This window comes from Hippichthys cyanospilos, chromosome 3 (genome assembly GCF_059441005.1).
Source record: "Hippichthys cyanospilos isolate Australia breed blue-spotted pipefish chromosome 3, RoL_Hcya_1.0, whole genome shotgun sequence".
In the NCBI taxonomy this organism is placed as follows: Eukaryota; Metazoa; Chordata; class Actinopteri; order Syngnathiformes; family Syngnathidae; genus Hippichthys; species Hippichthys cyanospilos.
In genome coordinates, this window is record NC_142371.1 from 28,617,398 (window position 1) to 28,639,653 (window position 22,256).

At 39.0% G+C, this 22,256-nt stretch overlaps 3 protein-coding genes across 3 annotated transcripts; 2 read left to right on the forward strand and 1 right to left on the reverse strand.

Moving 5' to 3' along the window:
• The first annotated feature begins 781 nt into the window (after window positions 1–781).
• On the forward strand, window positions 782–5,135 carry LOC148426709 (RNA-binding protein 48-like). The gene is made up of 5 exons (XM_088410763.1): window positions 782–940; window positions 1,079–1,269; window positions 1,516–1,661; window positions 3,656–4,230; window positions 5,011–5,135. Exons 1-5 carry the CDS (start codon window positions 821–823, stop codon window positions 5,071–5,073), a joined length of 1,095 nt encoding a protein of 364 aa, XP_088266889.1. The 5' UTR covers window positions 782–820; the 3' UTR covers window positions 5,074–5,135.
• A 65-nt stretch (window positions 5,136–5,200) lies between these two features.
• Window positions 5,201–8,048, reverse strand: LOC148426710 (calaxin-like). Its single transcript, XM_088411108.1, has 6 exons — window positions 7,946–8,048; window positions 7,641–7,799; window positions 6,266–6,370; window positions 6,052–6,200; window positions 5,748–5,852; window positions 5,201–5,672 (listed from the first exon to the last, which is right to left on the reverse strand). The coding sequence occupies exons 1-6, from the start codon at window positions 8,025–8,027 to the stop codon at window positions 5,625–5,627; spliced, it is 648 nt and encodes a 215-aa protein (XP_088267234.1). The 5' UTR covers window positions 8,028–8,048; the 3' UTR covers window positions 5,201–5,624.
• A 4,000-nt stretch (window positions 8,049–12,048) lies between these two features.
• LOC148426711 (hyaluronan synthase 1-like) lies at window positions 12,049–18,617 on the forward strand. The gene is made up of 5 exons (XM_088410825.1): window positions 12,049–12,098; window positions 13,440–14,124; window positions 15,241–15,466; window positions 15,548–15,680; window positions 16,957–18,617. Exons 1-5 carry the CDS (start codon window positions 12,076–12,078, stop codon window positions 17,630–17,632), a joined length of 1,743 nt encoding a protein of 580 aa, XP_088266951.1. The 5' UTR covers window positions 12,049–12,075; the 3' UTR covers window positions 17,633–18,617.
• The last annotated feature ends 3,639 nt before the right edge of the window (window positions 18,618–22,256 follow it).

Below are 22,256 nucleotides of genomic sequence, written 5' to 3' on the forward strand. Positions count from 1 at the left end.
ATGGCATAACAGTCGCTCGGGTCTTAGGCAACAACATTTCACGGCTCTCCTGTTTCCGAGTTGTATTATGTGACGTTTAAAAGCGGAGGTTTGTTTGGTTCCTGAGCTCTGAGCAATTGTGATGTCAATTTTAGCCGGCAGCAGGAAGCAAAATGGTTGCCCTCTGATATGAAAAAAATGGAGGAATTTTACCACATAAGTGACATTCCTGAAAAGCAGTGTTTATCAGAATGTTGCATTTTGCTTACAGGGCTGCATTGAACATATTATTGTAAAGACGATTTTGGGTTGGCAGCAGGAAGCAAAATGGTTGCCCTCTGATATGAAAAAAATGGATGGATTTTACCACATAAGTGACATTCCTGAAAAGCAGTGTTTATCAGAATGCTGCATTTTGCTTACAGGGCTGCATTGAACATATTATTGTAAAGACGATTTTGGGTTGACTTCCATTTTAAATTGACTTTCTTGCTCGTTTTTTCTTTGCTTTATTTGTTGTTGTTTACTTGTTCATATAGTGTCAAGGCAGGCCTTGTGTTTTTCTTGTTAAATGAGAATGTACCATATTTTCTGTCTTCTTCCTAGAAGGGAAAATGCGTTCGACAGTCAGTTTGAGTCACTTTTGTGTAACATGGTTGCTAATGGCCAAGAACGGTGTAAAATGCCATCAAAACACCACAAGAAAGTGTTTTAAAAATTACTTCTTGTCATACTTCAAAATAAAAGACACCATACCAACTGCACTCTCGCAACTCAGCTGAGTTTGGGAGTAGACTCTTATTTTCAAAGTGCGTCTACCGGAAACATATTTCCACCAAGCATGGCGGCCGCCAAGAGTAGCTGCTGGAAGGCACCCGATGTTTACAAACACCACGAACAACGGAAAGTGTGCATTTCTCGACCAAAATATCGAGAGGGGAGGAAAGCGAGAGCCGTTAAGGTAGTATTTAAAGTCCTGCTATCGCTTCTAAAGCCGACAATTAAATATTTGGGATCGCCCCGAGGTCCTGTGCGAAGTAAGGATGGTAAACAAACCTCTTTGAAGTGTGAACAAAAGTGTCATCTGTCTTCTTGTCAGGTGTACACCATCAATTTGGAATCTTGTTACGTGATGGTCCAAGGGGTTCCTGCTATCGGAGTTATGACAGAGCTCATCCAGCTGTGTGCTTTGTACGGAGTCGTGGAGGAGTACAGGCCCTTGGACGAGTACCCTGCCGAGGAGTTCACCGAGGTCTACCTTGTAAAATTCCAGAAGCTCACTGGTTCCAGGTTCATACGACTTTTTCATTGCAATATGTACACAAGTAGTGAAAAAAGGCACATTCTTTACTTAATAAGACGTGTAAGTAATTTGAAAAATATTTGATTAAAGAACTGATGAAATCAGAATTGAACTCTTGTACTATAACCCCAAAAATATTTGAGTTCACTAACAAAGAATTTTTACTTTGATAAACTTATATTTAACAGAATATTTACCAGAATGTTACATATTCTATGAATTTTCTTTTTCAGAGCTGCCAAACGACATATGGATGAGAAAAGTTTCTATGGCGGTGTTCTGCATGTTTGTTATGTCCCCGAATATGAGACTGTGGAAGACACCAGAATGAAGCTGGAGGATCGGAGGAGATACATAATGAGGATGGCACAGAACAGAGGTGCACAACTATTCCCGAGTAATTGGGCCACACCAAAAAGAAACCCAACTACAAAACCAATAAATACTGGCAGTTTTATTTAGATAAACGTTTTTTTTACTTGAATGACGTTGCAACAAGATGGCATTTAAAAAAAACACACACACACAATAAGGTAATATGAAAAAGCTTAGTATTATCAAAAGAAAGTAACAAATACAAGAATACATTTTCTAGAACAAAGAACTATTTGTAGAAGTTAATGAAAGAATAAAGTCTACTGTAGGATTATGAAGATAAAATACCTAAATTTGATCAAAATAGATATTATATAACGACAAAAACTCGTAATACTGTCAGAAAAGGTTGTAGTTTTTGAGAATAAAGGTGTAATACTAGTAGAGGATGAACAACTACAATTCATTCTTTCTTTCTTCATTTCTGTTTGTTCCATTAGAGGTCGCCACATTGTATTATTAGGCTTGATAGCGTAAGGATATTGGCGCAGATCGCTGAACAACAGGATTAAAAAAAACGAAACAAAAAGACAACCAACAGGATCAGAAGCTAGACTACTACATTTAAACAACATTGTTTATTTATTTTATAGGCTGTTGAACCTTGGGTTCTTGTGCATAAGTTAACAATCAAGTATTTAGTATCTATTTTAAAAAATCTCTTAAGCAACCCATCTAGCATTCTGCCACCTGCGCAAAATCTCCATTATATGTTTTAGCTAATCCTCAACTTGTCACTTTTAAAAATGATGAATAACTGAATTTATTTCATTTATTGCCCAGCCCTGCTTATGTCATTATATTAACATCATGTTATGAATGTACATATTTTGTGACAGAAATCACTCACAATTTATTTTTTGCTGATTTAAAAAAAAAAAAAAGATATTTTCCTTTCCTGTTTGCTGTGGCACACTTTGTCATCATGAGCTTTTGTAGCTTCTGCATTCCTGTTGTTTATTTCACACTCACGCCAAACAGAAGACTTGCACAACATAGCTACGGCTAAAGGAAGTGAACCTTTTGTTTCTAAAAGACATGATTTGTATTGTCAATAACGTTTGGTTTTAGGTGACAGATATGGAAAAGCACTGCACCACTGTAATGTTTGAAGCCCGTTGCAACAAAAGGCAGCTGCACAACAAGCAACTAAATCAGAGGCACCCACTCGAGTATGTAAAATGTCAAGCTTTGTGAGGGGAACAAGACTGTGTTAACCAACAAAATCCTGCTAAAGTCATGTACACAAGAAAGTGTGTATGATAAGATCGGGCCACGATGGAGACCGATCACAGATCTTGCACATGTCGAAAGATCAAGTACCCCATCTACAGAGTAGGATACACCTCAGGCCCGAGGCAGTGAGCCTAGCTGCTCTTCCAGGCCAAAAAAAGAATTAAAAGGAAAGGATGCGAGGGCACAAGCACACACCTCAGGTGTTGGGTAAAATAGAACAGAATAGAAAGCGCGGATTGTCATTGAATAGCTTGTGTAGAATGAAATTGGCAGCATTTTATCCAAATAGCTTTGTTTGCATCTAAGTGATACAAACGAACAAATAATACATCACTTTTTGTAGCGCTTTTCTGGGCACTCAAAGATGCTTCACTATGGCTACGATTTTCATACACTCAAACATTCATACATCAGTGGTGGTAAACTACATTATGTTGTTTGCCACAGCTAATCTGGGGCAGGCTGAAGGAGGCGTGGCTGCCATGTTGCACCTACGGCCTTCTGTCCCAACCACTCGGGGTTGCTTGGTTGTGGGGTTTTGCCTAAGGACACAACAACGGATAAAGTGGGATTCAAACAGCTGACCTTTGGGTTACTGCACGACATGCTCAATTGCCTGGATCAAGCCTCTAAAAGAATAGGAGGGAGAAAAAAAATCATAAATGGTTTCTTATTTTTGATTTGTAAATGGTTGTAAGATGAGCCGCCAAAGTTGTGTTTTTTCTTATTTTTAATTGCAACTCTGTATTCTTTGATACAAAGCTCGAGAGAGGGGACACCAAGAGGCAGTGAACATGAAGCCCACATCAGCAGAACCCACAGGGGAAGAACCCACAGCGGCAGTCATCTCCACTCATTTTGAAACAAGTGGCCGTGACAATGAAGCAGAGTGCTGGAATGCGGACTTTCAATCACCCTTTCCTCAACTGCCCTTACCACCTCAGGAACATCACTACTCCGCACACAACATGCACCTTGGAACTGTACCAACAGAGGACAAAATGGGGACACTGCACAACGCCATCCCTTACGTGAAAGATGAGTCAGCCCCACCAAACTCCAACTCAAGCCACGGGCGACAACACTCACATAAATCTAGACGCACACAAGTTACACTGAGCCCGAATCGGCCGTCTGCTGTCACGTTTGTACCAAGGACAACACACTCGGAAAGCAGAAAACGCAAGACGGAAGAGTTTGTGTCCCACTGGCCGGCTGAGGTCATCGGAAAGAATGAGCCACTCATTGGACCGCAACTAGAGGACGCTCCTAAAGTGGACATGGACGATGATTCGCTGAACACAACTGCCAATCTGATCAGGAACACCATGAAGCAGGTAGCACGACTCTTATGTCTTGGAGCATAGTGGACTTTACTGATGAAATTTGCTTTTTTATATTTCTATGTATATTTCATATTTTATATTTCATAGTGTATTGTTAGAGTTACGATGTCGATCAATGTGTCACTTCATATAAGGCTGCAACTAACAATTATTTTAATAATCCATCAATCTGTTAACGTTTGTAAATTTTGCGAATTTTTAAAAACTTTCTGACCCTTTCTTCAAAATCAAGACTTTTGTTATCATTCAATGTGCATTAAATGCACTCATACTATCAGTTTGAAAATGCAAGCATTGATCCTTGTTTCCCAAAGTAAAGTCTTGTTTTGTAAAAGTCATGTTTTGATTTTACTAAATGATAAGTTGGCTTTCATTGAGAACAAAAACACCCTGAGAATATTTACTGTCCAACTGCTCAAGTTCTTTTCAACAATTCTAGGTCATGAAATGATTAATTGATGATCAGCTTGATTGATTTGTTGTCAGTCAATCAATTGAACTTTTTACCTCTAATTTCAAAGTGTATCGCATATAGCATTTCTCCACTGGCGGCTTCAGCAATCTATTTGTGTCAGTTTCCTATATATATATATATATATATATATATATATATATATATATATATATATATATAGGAAACTATATATATAGGAAACTGACACAAATAGATTGTGAGAGAGAAAAAAAGTGAAATGCTCATCCTTGTTCTGAGTTTAATTCCTTTGTAATTAATTCAAGTTCCTGATTTAAAGATGTTCTTTTTTTGTTTAGGTGGGATGTGTTCCTGAGCTCAAGCCAGTGGAAAAAAAGATGAAGCCACGGCGCCGAATTTGATCGGCGGTTTGACAATATCCCCACTGTAAATACGAATAATGAATAAAATGAGCGTTTAAAATATTACTTTGGACATCCTTTTATTTCGACACATTTTGCATGTTCTTTCCGTGAATGTCTAGTGAAAGAGTGGTAACACGCCCCGCCTCACAGTACAGAAATTGCAGGTTTGATTCCAACTTAGGCCTCCTTGTCTGGAGTTTGCATGTTCTCCCTGTGCCAGTGTGGATTTTTGCTGGGTACTTTCCTTCCACATTCTCAGAAACATGCATAATAGATGTATTGGACACTACATTGTCCAAAGGTGTGTTTGTGTGTAGGAATGCTTGTCTTTGTGTTCCCTGCGATTGGCTGGCAACCACTTAACCCCGCCTACTGCTCGAAAACGCTGGAATAGACTCCAGGACACCTGCAACCCTCACGAGAATAAATGGCTAAGAAAATGGATGGATGGATACATGAATGAGTTAGTGTGACAGGTGCTGTAGGAAGTGGATGAATATTGCATTGATAAAAACAGTTATTACTGAATGTATAATATTCGCATGACATCAGTGCAGTTGACTCTGAAATACACGCTGCTCAAAAGAGTCAATCCTCTGTAAAAAGAGAAACAAGAATTTAAGTGGAACAACATCTTCGGTGTGAAATGCTTGACAGCTGATTTAACTCACCGTGGTGTTGGGGAGACAGGTTCCAAACGCCTCAAGCATGTAGTTCACCTCTTTGACTGACTTTGAAAAGTCATCCAGAGACAGCCTGTCGTCATGGTCGTGATCCTGAGAAAAGAGATGTAGATTTGAATTTTCATCTGATTAAAATGAGTTTTTTCTCTTTGTGAAGTTTAGTCAGAAAGTTACTGTTAAAAATTAAAACAAAAAAAAATCCCCAAACCTTTCAAATGCAAATACATGTCCAGCTGTTTGTTGTTTCAGCCCTTTTTTTCTTGCAAAACGTGCTGTTCTCTAGTATACACACCATCTTCTTGAGTGTGATCTCCACCAGGTCTTTGATGCCATCATAAGGGTCCTCCTCTCCAGATAGTCTGAGGCTGTACCGCAGCATTTGTAACATCTCCTCCCTGGTGATGTACTTGTCAGCATTCAAGTCATACACTTGAAAGCAGTCTACAGAAAAAGTGTGGAACGCAGTCTAATGAGAGTCTTCCCTTGAATGCTATAATATCACCTACATTTTATTCTTTCGTCCAAGGTGCCACGAAGAACAACGGACAGTGCCTCAATCCACTCTTTCAAGCTGACAAACCCGTCGTTGTCTTTGTCAAATGTGCGGAACACTGCAGGACGAGAGATAGGAACATCCACCATGAGTTTACAATTCTACAATTAAATTCTAGTTATCATATTTTGTCAAGATTGAATGACTTGTTCCGTTTTTTCATGTGTGGCATCAGGAAGCCACAAATATCAGTTTAAAAACATCGGTTTAAAAACAAATACACATTTAAATCTGAATCAACTCTGAATTTTTCTTTACGATAATATGTTCTTTGTGACTCCAGTAGTCTAACAATGGTATGCTGATTATTATTGTGTTTGTGGAACGTGAAGTCAGCAGCGAAATCCACTCGTTTTCAACCATCTTAGGGGCACTCACTGTCAATTGACAATGACATCACAGTTGCTCAGACAATGACCAATCATGGCCTAGCAACAAATATAACATGACCAAATTAAGAAAAGAGATGAGCCATAGTTGGTCAATACCTGTGCCCTGGGCAACGTAATGTCATTTTATGGCATTAATACCCACACGTCCACCCTGTCTGTATTAACCCTGATCGACTAACGTAAACCTGTTTCAATCAGTGCTCAGTTTGTGCATTTTGTGCACTGAAGCAGCGTGTTTATTTAGCGACGGGTCAATTTAGTGATGGATAGCCAAGCTTCGGTATTTTGTCTTAGCGTAGTTGCTGTATTTAGCGACCTTTTGCACATGCGCAGCAAATTGTGCAGGGCCTGCGTCACAAAACCAGGTGTGATTGCTAGGAGTCATAGCTGCCTTCAACTGGGATCTTAAGTCTGAATTGTGATTTTGCAACTACTTTACTGCATGTTTAACATAACTGATAGCTGCAAAATTTCCAGTGTTTTACCATGTTTGATAAAACAGATACAACACTGTGGCACAAGTCTGTGACGTAACACGCTCTGTCTCAAATCTTCAGTTTTTGTATGCTTGTCATCTGCTCTCTCACACACTGCATGCACTTCTTCTATGTATGTGTACATTTCATTGAGGACTGTAGGGCATACTGTGGGTATTCACATTGGGCTTCTGTCCCACATGAGGTGGTAAAATGGCCATCCCCAGAGATTGATTAAAAAAAAAAAACGGTTATATCAACTTAGTTAATAGTCAGCAAACACCATATTAATCAGAATTTTGTATTTAGCCTAGTTGGACTCCATAAAAGGATTGACTTGACTTCCCCTTCAATGACACAACTGTGACACTAGCATGACTCCATAAGCAACTGTTCAAATTAAGTTAACCACAAAAAAGTAGTAATTAAACAAGTGTGTAGACTTTTAAATGCGTTGCACCTCCATCCATGATGGTGTCGTTAGTGAGTCCAAAGGTGTTGTGCAGAAAGCTTCTTAGCTTCCATCTGTCCAAGCCGCCGAGTGACCTTGCAGGACTCGCCGGCTCCTCTAATAGCGCATGAAACTCTCTGATGAGGCATTCCACCTCTCTTTTATTGACTAGGCTCGATAAAACAAAAGCAGGGACAAATGAGCCTCGTTGCATTCATTATGCGGCTGCGGCGCATTAACAAGTCAAAAGTTACGCATTGGAAAACACCCCAATAGTTAAAGAAATAAATAATAAAGCATCGCAAAATACTCACAGTGAGCGACTTGCCTGCAAATGGTTTCGGCGAGGTTTTGTACCATTCTTTTCGACATTTTGGACTTTCTTACAGGCAACATTTTCCTCACTGTAATAGGGGAGCGCAGGCTGAAGTTGACGTGTTGTTGCCACAGCAACCGCTCAGCTCTTATCTGCGCTTCACTGGAGAGGGTGTGCGTTTACAAAATTTACAGGAATCTTAAGAGACATAGCTTTGTTTCTTTCCGTGCACCGATGCCATTGTTAATGATTTTGCAAAGTACAATACAGTCCAACGATCATACTGTAGAAATCAACAATATGTAAATATCCCGTAATATTTGATTAGTTCATTTATAAACAGTGGCATCGTTAGGTACATAGGAGCTGAAGATATTGTGCTGCGAGCCAAAGTGTGAGTCATTAGACCCAATTTGCACGGAGTCACAAAAGTGCAATCAACCGCTATGCTATGTAACATTCATCGATGCTTCCCCCCACCATGCAGTAGCTGGCGATTGCAGTTTGCTCTGATTACAATTAAACCCAAGGAGGTGTTTTTCTTTTCTAGATACTTTGGCTTTTAAATAAAAAATGATGAGCTTGGTTTTCTTACTGATAATCCACTAAAACTTTTTATGTACACTATTGCATATACAGTATAGATGTACATATAGGCTGTTTTGTTTCTTTTTTGGGGGACAGCTATGCCAACTAAATTTATAGTTTTCATCCATCCATCCATCCATCCATCCATCCATCCATCCATCCATCCATCCATCCATCCATCCATCCATTCATTGATAATAAGTACAGTAACCGAAACATTAGTAACCTAAAATTAAGTTAGACTTTTATCCCCAATCTTCCTCAATTTTCTATGTTGCTGTTGGTTTTGTATGCTTGCCATTTACTTATGATTGTTTATTTATTTATTTATTTTTTACTATGTGAAGCACCAAGAGATCTCATAGCAATTTAGCCAGTGCGCTATACATAAAGATGACTGCAATTTAATTAATATTTCTGAATACAAAATAGATTAAATGAGAGCCCTATTCAGGTCACTTGGCAGGTCCACTTGAATCTTGACGGCTATATTGGTTCCTTTTTATATAACTGAAAAGTATGAACAAGTTACACAAACTCAATTTATATCAATTAGTAGAACATTTTACAGTATAAGTTTGCACCACTCAATCCATCTAATTATACAAACTCAATTTATTTCAGTTAGTAGAACTTTTTGTAAGTTTACACCACCGAATCTATCTAATTATTTTAAACATTTGGGTTTACAGTGTACTGACGGTACAGTATGTGTGTACATAAAATATATTATTACATTACATTATATTATATGGGCCCTATATCATTTACCATCATTAACTGTGGTTAACGGCAGCCTATTCCATCAGATTTAGCGAGTGGGGCTACACCCAGAACATGCTCGCCTTCCATTTGCAGCCAGAAATCCCCCCAAAATACAGTCGGCAATAAACTAAGAATGCAACATTTTCCACTGAATACGAGTAGTCATTCAAAATGTCATCTAGTTGAAACTAGATTTTAATAGACGCCGTGCTCCAACATCATCTGTAAAGTCCATTTGAGCACATAAACAGAAAGGTCAGAGTAATGACACATCTTAGGTGACCTCCTCTTCTGCTCTCATATACTCATGCACTAGTCCAGCTGCTTCACATGACATCAGCTGCCTGGTGGCTTTCTATTTGTGTCTGTCATGGAGCGCTTGTGCTGATGGCTCAAGCAGCTCTTGTGGTTAAGGAAGGGTGTGGACCTTCACGAGCGGTCAACAGATTGGCTTGTAAAAAGAAACAAAAAAATTTCAAGCAGGGTGGAGAGGATGGACGTGTTTTTCAGTCCTTTGATGACCATTGTATGACTAAATGACGCAATGAGACAGCATGGTGGACAGATGGTTAGCACATTTGCCTTAGTCGAGATGCTCACGATTTCAATCTTCACTCAGGCTTTCTTGTGTGAAATTTGCTTTTCTCCACGCGCTTGCTTGTTTTCTCCAGATGCACACTTCCCCTCCCAAGTCCCGCATAACATGCATGTTACAAAAATGTCTGACAGCGGGGCACTCAAAGGCTGCTTTCTGAGTTTGGTCATGTGACATTCGTAAGATGCGCTGAGATTGGTCTGTATCTCTGCCTTGAGCATCTGTGATACCATTTTTGGTGGGCAGGAAGTGGCAAAATGGCTGACCCTTGAGATCATTAAAAAAGGCAAGATTCATTTTCTGCAAATGCATTATTAATCTGAATGCCTTATTGAGACAAATGGTGCTGCATATTGTAAAAAAATAACTTGGCTTCCCCTTTAAAACATTTGTTTGATGTCTACTTCAAGAATGATTGTGGCAATTGTGTGGTCTTGTGCCAACAAAAAACCCATTAGTGTAATCTGTAAAAAACACACACAAGAAAGATGTCTTTTTGCAGTTATCATTAGCCAATTTAGCGATTTTTGTTCGTCAGTTCGCAATGTTCGTGAAGACGCGGGAACAAGTTGTTTTGCTGGCTTAAAAGCCTGAGCCAACATGATGGTTAGCTTTTTTCTTAGAAGCATGATGAAAGGTTTGTTGTTCCAAATGATCAAAACAGGTGTTACATTAAATTGATGGTAAAATTCAACTTCTACTTAGGTCAATTCCAGTATGGACTCTATCCGAGTAGCCTACAAGCACTGACTCATTTATTTTTATTATACTATACTGTTTAGCAATGGTATGCACATGGTTTAATAGCTTTTCCAGTGATTTTTTTTCTCTTCTCAGTGCAAGCAATATGCAAGTGAATAAATTCCTTTATATTCATGCTGAGTTATCAAGACGGGTACGGTACCAGGAAAAAGCTTGCAGCTTCAAATTCAAATGGTCTTAAACAAATTAAAACAGTTTTAGTCCTGAACGGTCATACTCCAGCCTGTGTCCTGCATGTTTTCCAAGGTTTTCTTTGCGGTACTTCTGATTCAAATGATTTGCTAATCAGCGAACTCTGCAGGAGTTTCATATTGATCCTGATTATTTGAATCAGTTGTGTTGCAAAGAAAGACTTGGAAAATATGCAGTACATAGGCCATTATGGACTGGAGTTTGACTCTTCAGGACGCAAAGGGTAAAGATGTCAAGAAATTCAAGCTTTTATCTCTTGATAATGCACGGCTGTGTTAGTCATTCCAGGTTATAAAACATTATCCACATCCTAAAGATCACTGAGAAAACAGTAAGATGTACAAGCTGTTGTCTGGACAAAACCAATTTAAAGAATACACATGATAAAGGTTTTGTTTCACATTTTTGTCTACCAAATAATACCATCGGAATTACTTCATCGTGACGATGACCTTAGTCTTAATTTGCAATTCAGAAATGTTTAAACAGAAGTAACGAGCGTTTCCAAACGATCGATTGGTATTTTATATACGACAATGAACAATACACTTTTGCTTTTAAAGTACTATACAGTCTCTCACCTTTATTGAAGTTAATGTTGAATCCGTACATTTAATTCATTTTTGTCTCTATGTAAGCCCAGACTGTACAGTGTTAGTACTATAGCCACCTCTGGCGAAAGAAAAAGCAAAAAGATTGTCATTTTATTTTGGCACTGTAAGAAAACAGCCACCAGAGGGCGACATCCAATTTGAATAGAAAAGAAGCAGGCACTGGCACCGTGATAATTTTCAAGGTTGCTTGAAATGCTTTGAAAAGGAATGTATGAATGAAAATCAAACTGCAGAGGGAATGGGGGCGGGGGTTAGGATTTTTGATTGTACAAGCTTGCCATCTCGTATTTGGAGGGTCTTGGGAGGAGGGGCGTAAAGGTCTTGCGAGGTTGGCTGATAAAGTTCAAGAAAAGGCATTAACCGTGCAGCAAACGTGTTTTGTGGAAAGTGTGGGGGAAAAAAAATGATGTAGGACAACAAAGGAGTGTGTAGGGCGCGCAAGGGGACCACCCTTGCACGGTCTCACTGACGCACGGCTGACTCAGCGGGAGCGAGGGTACATCATCACTCACTCCTCGGCCGGCGCGCACATGGCCTTGCACATCCAAGTGGCGAGCTTATAAAGTCAAGGCCCTCACAAGAACTCGCCACACAGGAGCAACGCCAGAGTGAATGCGTCGCGAGCGCAACCACAGGTAGATACACCTCGATCCCAACGGACTTCTAAGTTGATTTCGGCTTTTTTTTTTTTTTAAAGGATTTCAGAAAACAGCTATTGCTTTTTTTGTTAATATATTTGCATTTTTTAAAAACAGTTTATTAAAACAGTTATTGATTATTGAGTCATTGATTCAAACATATCAAACAATATACAACTTTTTATTATTATTTTTTTATTATTATTATCACTATGATTAAGTTAAGTCCCTGCTATATGCCTTTGTCGTGTCTTCATATTAGACCTACATGCAGTATTTCTAATTATTATTATTAATAATATTTATTGTTGTTGCTGCAGCTTCATCCTAATGTCTCATTTCAGTTATCTCTTATAAGTGATAGTGCACAGTAAAAGTATATTATTATATACTTCTAAATCTTAATCAAATTCAATATTTGACAAAAAAAGTATGACGTTTTTAGTCCTCTTACACTGGTTATGAAGAACTCTTATTGCGCAGCATGTTTGAATTAGTTTCCATTTGGATTTGTTCAATGAGTTGAATTATTTATCAAACAACCAAACCACAGCTACAAAGGAGTAGGAGAAAAAAAAATACAGTTCTTCTTTCTGCTGCTTTTCCCGAACATGTGTTTATGCTATGTTATTTGTTTCATTCTTTATTATTAATGTTGTATTTTCTTCTCTTTTATGCTAGAAATACATAGATAAATGCACACAATTCAAATAAAAAATATTCATTTTCTTATTTGTTATTATTATTAGTGTGATTATGTGAAGTCCCTGCTATAGGATGTCACTTTCATGTGTATTTTTACATTATTATTATTTTACAAAACAGTTTCCCCAAAGTGTTTAATTTCAGTTAAATATTTATCAGAAGTGATACCGCATGAGTATAGTAGCACGTACTTAAAAATCCCATTCCGTATTAGACAACAAAATATTGCAGTTTTAGACCTTTGTTCACTCTGGGCATGGTTGACTTGTATTGCAACATGTTTGAATTAGCTTGGATTTGTAATTGTTTCCAGCTTTCCTTAAAGCTCTCTTTTTTAAATTCAGCACTGAAATGAGGTGAAAGACAAAGTGTGCCCTACTTGGCCACGCTGTTTCGTAGTAACCTGACAACGGCTAATCTAATTTACTGTATGTGTTCTTTTTCCATGATTACAAATGAGCACAGCATGCACTTTTAGTAGGTGTGGCAACCTGCTTTCATAAAGACTGTGCTTTTTAACAGGTAATCATAAAACCACTTTCTGACGTTATGGGATGTTCTTCTTCATGTCATGCTTGAACAGGTGAACTGACTGTCCATCTTGCCCTGTATATGTGCTTTCTATTGGTGAAGACACACGATGGAACTGAAACCTCTCCTCAAGAAGTTGGGTTCTATACTCAAAACCATCTTCACCTTTGTCTTCGCTGGGGGCATCTTGGGTGTGATGGTGTGGGCCTACGTCAAAGGGAAACCTCTGGCCTCATCCCCGTACGAAATCGTCTCCTTCGGCGTTTATGGCCTCCTGCTCTCCTTGCACGTACTGGTCCAGAGCTTGTTCGCCTTCATTGAGCAGCGGCGGATGAAGAGCCGGACAAAACCATGTACATTTACCAAGACTATCGGTTTTACCATCTCGGCCTACCAAGAGGACCCCGCCTACCTCAGAGAGTGCCTCAACTCCATCCGGGCCCTCCAGTACCCCTCTGAGCTTCTACGCATCATTATGGTGGTGGACGGGAACAGCGAGGACGACCGCTACATGATGGAGATGTTCAAGGAGGTGTTTGCTGACCAGGACCCTGGCTGTTACGTGTGGGACAACAACTACCACACGTGGGACCCCAACAAGATCCATCTCGATCAGGAGACCGGTGCTGTGAACCTCTATTTCATAGGAGAGGACCCTCAGCGAAAAGAAGTGGAGCACCTGATTCAGACCAAGAGCTGTGTGTGCATCATGCAGAAGTGGGGGGGCAAGCGGGAGGTCATGTACACCGCCTTTAAGGCCCTCGGATCTTCAGTGGACTACATTCAGGTAAGCCTTTGTCTTGACTTAGGTTCCACTCAGCGTGTTGGACATTTATTCAATAGCCTTGATTTCTATGTTTCATGTTCTAGTACACCCTTTGCCTTCACTAATAAGGCAATTCATTGCAGTAGTTGGACAGCTCAAAAAACAAAAAAACAAAACAAACAAAAAAAAAAACATACAAGTAATACTTTCCAGACAAGCTGAAACTAACAGGACATTGTTCCTGGTGAGTAGCTTCCAAGAAATTCTAGACACTTACGAATGGTTCTCAAATGGGGGAATGAGTACTGTAGGTATGAGTAGACACGTCAGGGGTTTGAAGGTATCAGGAAAGCCAATTTTAATTCCTTGACAGAAAAAACAAATCTTTTCAAATGAAGTGCAAATGAAATGCAACATGACACAATTTATGAACTGTGTTCCAGTGACTCCTTTGCAAAACATATGTTGTATAATAGATGTCATTAGTGGCACAGAGTTTTTGAACAAAATATGTCTGGAAATTAAGTTTTTAATGCAATCCAAAAGTTTCAAATATCAGACATGAACAGCACAACACTTTGTAAATTTCTTTTCATCCGAAAATGCTTTGGGGTACTTGACTGGAGAAATATTCCACAGAGGGGTGTTTCAGTGAAAAAAAAGTTTGAGAACCACCTACCAAGACTGTAATTCAGTTTTTACCTTCTCCTTGAGGTGGGAGATTGGAGAAAATGAGCATCAAGCTGGATCCAAATGTTTGGCCCTCGCACACGACATTTTAGACCTTCACTTTTTCCCAGCGATAACGTCTTTATATCTGGTGTTATGTCTATGCAGAGAAGCTAATTGGAATAAATTCACTGAGGTCAAGATTCAAGTTATTAATGACTTGATACATTAAGCATGCATTGTGGTAGATACTGAACTTAGGGAGTCTTAGCATTCCATGGTGACGCAAAAGTAGGCAGGTGGGAGCCTTGGATTCAGACAAACGCTTGTTACCGGTGAAGAAAAAAAAAAACTGGATTGCCGTACTTGTGAGGACAAAGAGAAACATACGGCAATAATCGCAGGCATATTGTATCAATGATATGGAATGAAATGAATGCTCAAAGGGTTTACCGATGGCTCATTCAGGTATGCGACTCGGATACCAAGCTGGATTCCCTTGCCACGGTGGAGCTGTGCAAGGTGCTGGAGAGTAACACCAAGTACGGCGCAGTCGGCGGGGACGTGATGATCCTCAACATGAAAGACTCGTACATCAGCTTCATGAGCAGTCTTCGCTACTGGATGGCCTTCAACATAGAGCGGTCTTGTCAGTCTTTCTTCGACTGCGTCTCCTGCATAAGTGGACCTTTGGGTATGTTTATTTCTGCAAGAGAGACCGACGCTCATGATGATTTAGAAACAGAAATATAAACGTGTCCTTCTTCCGTGTTAGGTCTCTACAGGAATGATCTCCTTCAGGCATTTCTGGAATCATGGTACAATCAGAAATTTTTGGGGACTCACTGCACCTTCGGAGATGATAGACATCTTACCAACCGTATGCTGAGCATGGGATACGCTACAAAGTAAGCCATTTTTTTTTAATACTGCCATAGTTGCATTATACAGTAGTGTTGGTCACATAGCAATAAAACACAACAACCTGTTTTAATGGTGTTCATACCAAGCTTCGATCTGTGTTCCACATTGATTTGTGATTTGGTATAAAACTTTATTGTCGAGATAAAGGTTGACTGTGAAGCCACTGAATTGCTCAAAGCTTTTTCGAGTGAGGTTCTTTCTGCCTGCTAGTCAGAATTTGTGGCACGCCATTTGTGCCCAGTGTGTCTCAAAGAAATATGTTGGCGACAAATCCATTTCGACAAATGAAAGCTAAGTTACGTAAAAAAACTGATTATGTACTTAACAAGAAAAGATGGAATGAAAATATATTATATATTGTAATTTCTTCAAAATAACCACCCTTTGCTCTGATTACTGGTTTGTACCCTCTTGATGAGCTTAAAGAGGTATTCCCCTGAGTTGGTTTTCACTTAACCGGCATTGGGACCATGAGTTATCTTGTGAAGAAGCCATAAGTCAGGTTAATACACGGCCAACAGCCAACTGTTATAATTCATATCAAAGAAAACTATTAAAATTCACGTTATGGCAAGAACCAATCAGGTAACTGAAGAAACGCGAGTGGCCAATCATTACTTTATGAAATTGAGTGAGAAAGCTTGTCCAAATGATTTAGCCTGGACTGTATGTGAATGCCTACTTGGTGCATGATTGAAGGACATACTAGATGCCTTATCATAGAACTGCGCTTTGTGATGTGTTGTTTTGATGACAAATTTGTGTAGTCCATTTTAGCTACTATTCTAAAGAACACTTTGAATGGCAACAAAAGGGGAAACCTGGTGATTTTGTCCTTTTGCATTTCACTTGATGGTAAAATGGTTCACTTGCCTAATTGCCATGCTAGCAAGCAAGTTCACACGCCGATGGTGTGAATGTGAGTGCGGATGGTTGTCTTGATATGTGTCTTCTGAACGGTCCAGAGTTGGCTTGCGTTTCGCTCAAAGTCAGCTGGGATAGGCTTTATCTTCCCACAGCCACGAGGAGAAGACCTTTAGAAAATGGATGGAGTATAGACAACAGTTACGTACCTTGATTGGCCACTTATAATACAATGAAGGCAGTTCTCTGCATTAAATACCAACCCATGCAACAGTAGTTGTGGCATCATTAGCATCTTCTCAATGCTCCTTGTATTTTGTATTTTTGTGTTCGATGGCTCGTCTGGACCAATAAACTGCTTAACGTGGACTCTCCGCTGATCTTTTTCATTTGCAGGTACACATCTCGCTCCAAATGTTACACAGAGACGCCAGCTCAGTTCCTGCGCTGGCTCAACCAGCAGACCCGTTGGACAAAGTCGTACTTCCGCGAGTGGCTCTTCAACGCCATGTGGTGGCACAAGCACCACCTGTGGATGACCTACGAGTCCATCGTCTCAGGAGTGTTCCCCTTCTTTGTCACGGCCACAATGATCAAGCTGTTCTGGGTGGGCACCTTGTGGGATATCTTGTGGGTGCTCTGCTGCATCCAGCTGATTGGACTGGTGAAAGCTGCGTACGCCTGCGTCCTGCGCAGGAACCTGATTATGGTGTTCATGTCCCTCTACTCAGTTTTGTACATGACCAGCCTCCTGCCGGCCAAGTACTTCGCTATCCTCACCATGAACAAGAGCAGCTGGGGGACATCGGGCCGGCGTAAGATTGTGGGGAACTACATGCCCCTGCTACCCCTATCTGTGTGGACAGCCATTTTATTATCAGGACTGGGTTACACAATCTATAGAGAGAGTGGAGAGAACTGGTTTACTGAAGCCAGGAGAGAGGAAACACAGTACATTATCTTTGGCTGCGTTGTCTACGTATGTTATTGGCTGATTATGGTGGTTTTATACTGGGTGTGGTTCCGCAGGTCATGTCGGCCACGCGCCAAAAGTTACACATTGAAAGTGTAGGTCCGCAGTGTTCAGAGGCATTGCAGAGAGTTAATTTATTATACATATACGATATTAAATTAATTAATTTATTTTGTCTCCAATCTCAGGATAAAAAAGGGCTTTGATGCAGCTGCTAAAGCAACCGGCAGAATGAATGGAGTATTATTTAGTGAAAGAACCAGAACGTACTTTGACATCGACATGTTGTTGCACATTAAAATGAAACTGTACTGAGGGCTTTTGGCCTATTCTCTGCACTTACGAGAGCGACACATTCCCTATAGAAAAAGGTGATGGACTTGCTGTACATATGGGTTCCTGGGTACGGTGTGATTTGGGAAATATTTATGGGAAATATGTGGTTGTACATATGTGTATAGTTGTAAAAACAAAAATCAAGCCACTTTTCACAACTTTTGTTGTTGCACTGGAGTTCTGAAGATACTTTTTGCAGGGTTGCTCACTTGAAAAGCACATGTCCACCAATGTATGTATGCATTTGTGTTCCAAAGAACTCTTACTTTGGAATCCCCTTTGTCAAAATTGTGGGATTTGTGATGTGAGAATAAGGGAGTCCACTTGGCTCCCAGAGACCTTCACGGAAACTTCTGAGCCAAAACATTGAGTTCCTGATAAGAACCTACTCCCACGTTCTGAGGAACCAACATCATTTGAGCTATTTGTTCAAGGAAGCATGTATCAGGTGTGCAGCGCCTATGATTGCATGAAATAAAACAATTTACATGCATACATCGAGACTTCCCATCATTGACGATGGCCATAATGAATACAGCCATGTTAATGCGGTCATTTGCTAAAATGATTTCATTAATTAAATATGAATAAATTGCAGTATCTATGTCCGTGCACGTGTATGAATGTATGAGCACTGATTTGTTTAGTTTTTGTTTTTTACATTTAATAAAACAACTGAGGATTTGCAATGGCTTGGTAGTCATGTGAAGAAACAATGTGAACAAATAAATATTTTTCTAATGCTCGATATCTGTTGTGTTTCTATTCAAATGGCCTGAAAGCCACATACCATAAACCAGAGCTCAATAGATAGAGTGAGGTTTGTAAAACTGGAAGCATTTGTTGTAAAATTTAACTCAGGAATTCCCAGTTTTATTATCCAGTAAGTTAACATGAATTTAGAGCAGGCTAATATACTGAGAATTATTAGTACAAATAACTAGTTTTTAAACTAGGAAAAAAAATGCTCCATAAGACCGACAGAACATGAGTAACGTTTTCTGACAAGAATTTTAAAAACATAACTTAGCTTGACTGCTATCAAGCAAGATGGCCTATGTTCAGGGGCCAGGGTGACACTAAATCTCAATGAGACGTGACCATAAGCACAGGTCCATGAAGATCTCAGTCGCCTGCTTGTAACCCTCTCTGTAAGCAAGAAGGCATTATCATACCGTCTACAGTAAGCGTTTCATCAAATAAAAAGGCTGACAAATACAGAAGTTTGCCCAACTCTCTGATAATAAAAGCAGGAAGAAGTCTAGGTAAATAGCATCCTTTTGTTAAGTCACTAAATCATGCCATTTTCGTTACCGCTGCTTTTCTTCTATGCACTTATTCATAGTCTACTTTCAGGCACTGATTCACCAAGTAACAGCCAGTAGAATGATCAAATGTCACAGACAGCCATTCTGCAACCAGACTTATCCATTCAAATCCAAGTTAAAAAAACATCTATATATTCACAATTCTGCATCTTGTTTTTTACTTAATTTTCTTACTTAAAAATCTTGTTTGTGTTATGAGAGTGTTGAGCATGATTGCAAATATGTATTTAAATAAAATCATGACTGTGCACGATATAATAAAAGGACTAATTGATGACACTTTTTTACAATTTGAGGGAAATTGTTTTGAAACACATGAGAAAATGACAGGAAAGTCACAGGTGTTAAAATCTTCTTCTTGGTGTGGGTGTGGCCAGAGCGTGACCACATTGCTCCCTCTTACTGAAATTATCAGTTGCGTGCATACAACTCAGAGCAAGCGTGCCCACACAGCACCAGATATCTTGTGGAAGTAGAAATTTAGGTTAAATCTGATGTGCTGGACTTAGACTTGATATTGTCCAAAAAGAATTGTTGAAAACTTGGTCGTGTTATTGCCTGACCAATATGGTTAAAACGGAATCTAAAAATAGTCGTCGATATTGTATTTAGCCTGTCTAATGTGGTACAAACACCGTTAAAAAATAAATGTTGAAAGATCATTGACCTTGGACCGAGGATATTGGGATTCCAATTGCAATATCCAGCTAGATTCCTTGGAAAGTTGCTTCATGTAATGTGTTGACACCTCAGATGAGTGACTCAAAGAAGAATAAAATTATATCGACTTGGATATTGCTTTTTCAACAAGATCCGCGTTGGTTACAAGACATCTTTTCAACAACTTGAAAAAAGACATTTTCATCTTTCACTTTTCAATCAAATTTAGACTGGACCTTTTAAACCTTTTAAAGACATCTTTTTGACAACGCTAAAATGACGTCTTCAGATGACTTTTGGAAGTTCAAAACTGATTTTTTTTTACAGAATTTTTTTTTTTCTCCAGTAGCCATCATGGGTGGTTACGCATGCGCACACCCGGCTGTTTACATTGAGCATCAACTTGGATTATTATGGCATTTTCAAAATATTTTGATGACTTGTCAGTTGATCCATAAGTCAACTTTTTTTTCTCTCTCTCTCTTGAAATAGTTTTAACACTCAACCATTTTATTGGCAGCCTGAAAGGGTGTTTACGCAAGCAAATTTACTCAATTGAATGCCATACACCAAGATGGTCAATGAGAAAAAATACAAAGCAAACGTGTCGGTGCAGAGATATTTGTTAGATACCCACTCGTTAACAAAAAGTCAATTCTTCTGAAAAAATCATAAACATGAATGAGAAAACAGATAAGGCTGTGGAGGAACTGGGAGACACCCTTCCAAGGTAATGCCATACAGTATTTAGATGGATGCAAACTACACAAACAAAAAGCAGGATCGCGTGGCACGTGTTTGGCTCACTGTTGACTTCATCAGAACTATAAAAAAAAAGGCAATATATCTAATCAGTGCCATTTGTGTCACGCTACTTTTATTTATTTTAAAAAGATCATTTTTTGTTAAGTCACAATGTATCTAGTGTTAACATGATGTCAGAATAAATATCTTATTTTATTTGCTAATTCTAGGTGAAAAACTAAAAGAAATAAACAAACAAAAATTTGCCCGAGACGGGCCAGTAAACACTTGAGCACATATTTGTACTTTAAGATTTGGGTTTTGAAAAAAAGACATCATTTTTATCTCTCAAAGTTTTAAAAATTGCTCTCTCTCCCGGTCTCTCTCTCTTTTGCTCTCGAGTGCGACAAAACAAATGGCGTTAATCTTCTGGCATGAGCCATGTTTATTGAGATTGTTAAGATAAAGTGTGTGTTATATTGAAGTCTGACAGCTGTAAATGGCAAATCACATGCATTTATTTCATCATGGGAACTGTTTTTATAAAGAAATATTTGAGCCAGATAAGTCACTGGGCTGTATTAAAGGCCTAGTGTACACTCTATGGCTTCATTTACAACATTTTGGAAATTGTAAATAGGTTTACACCATTACTGATTGGCATGCAACAAAATAGGTTGAATGGCGAATTGACACAAATACTGTTCGTATCGGTATGACTTCACTGGAAGATGACTGAAATAGATTGGTTCAAGCACCGTTTGAAAGAGGGAGAATTTGTGCTGACAATAAAAGAATAAGCTTGTAAAGCTTTAAAACTTGGTGCAGTATAAAATATCTTTAAAAAGCCTTGACTCACACTTTCAAGTAAGAAATCAATGGTGTGAACTCAGACATCATAAAGAAGGTGTTTCCAATTGTTCAAACATTTGGGTGGCATTTGATCAAATGAATGAAGTTTTGTCCTACACTTAAGAGTCCCTATATCTCTCATGTTTATTTGTATGCTCTCAAGGTGATGGATCTACAGTATGCATTCTGACTGTAGGAGTGGCTGTGGATGGCTGCATACTGTATGTCGATTTTTATGCATGAAAAAAAGACAAAAAAAAAACAACAACACCATACAGTGGTGTATCGCGTACGTATGTAAAATGCAGCATTTTCTGGACACTCACCTAATTCCCATTAGAAAGGGAATTAGAAAGAGTATATGCCAATCTCAATTTTAATTTTCGTAGACGTAAGCCCGATTAAATGAAAATTAATCACACTGAATTTTGTTTTATCAAGAGTCCTTCACACAATCTCTTTTTAGTACATGCACACGAGACATGCCAGCCATGCAGTAGCTACGGTTATTTTTGTTTTAAGTATAGTTTAATACTATTTTGGAGCACAGTACACAGTAGCATTGTAGGGCACAATAATATAATACAACATTAATACAAGTAGATGTTTGGAGCCATCGTTCATCGACAAATAATCAAAATCCTCAAATGTTAGCCCCAAAACAGTAATTATTCTGATTTCTCTCATTCTTTGTGAAAGATGTATGATTATCTTTTGCGTTTAGTCAAAATAAGACATTTGATTTTACTTTGGAAAAGCAATGACCGATTCAATGACTAAATCGATTTCAAAATGTAATGAGT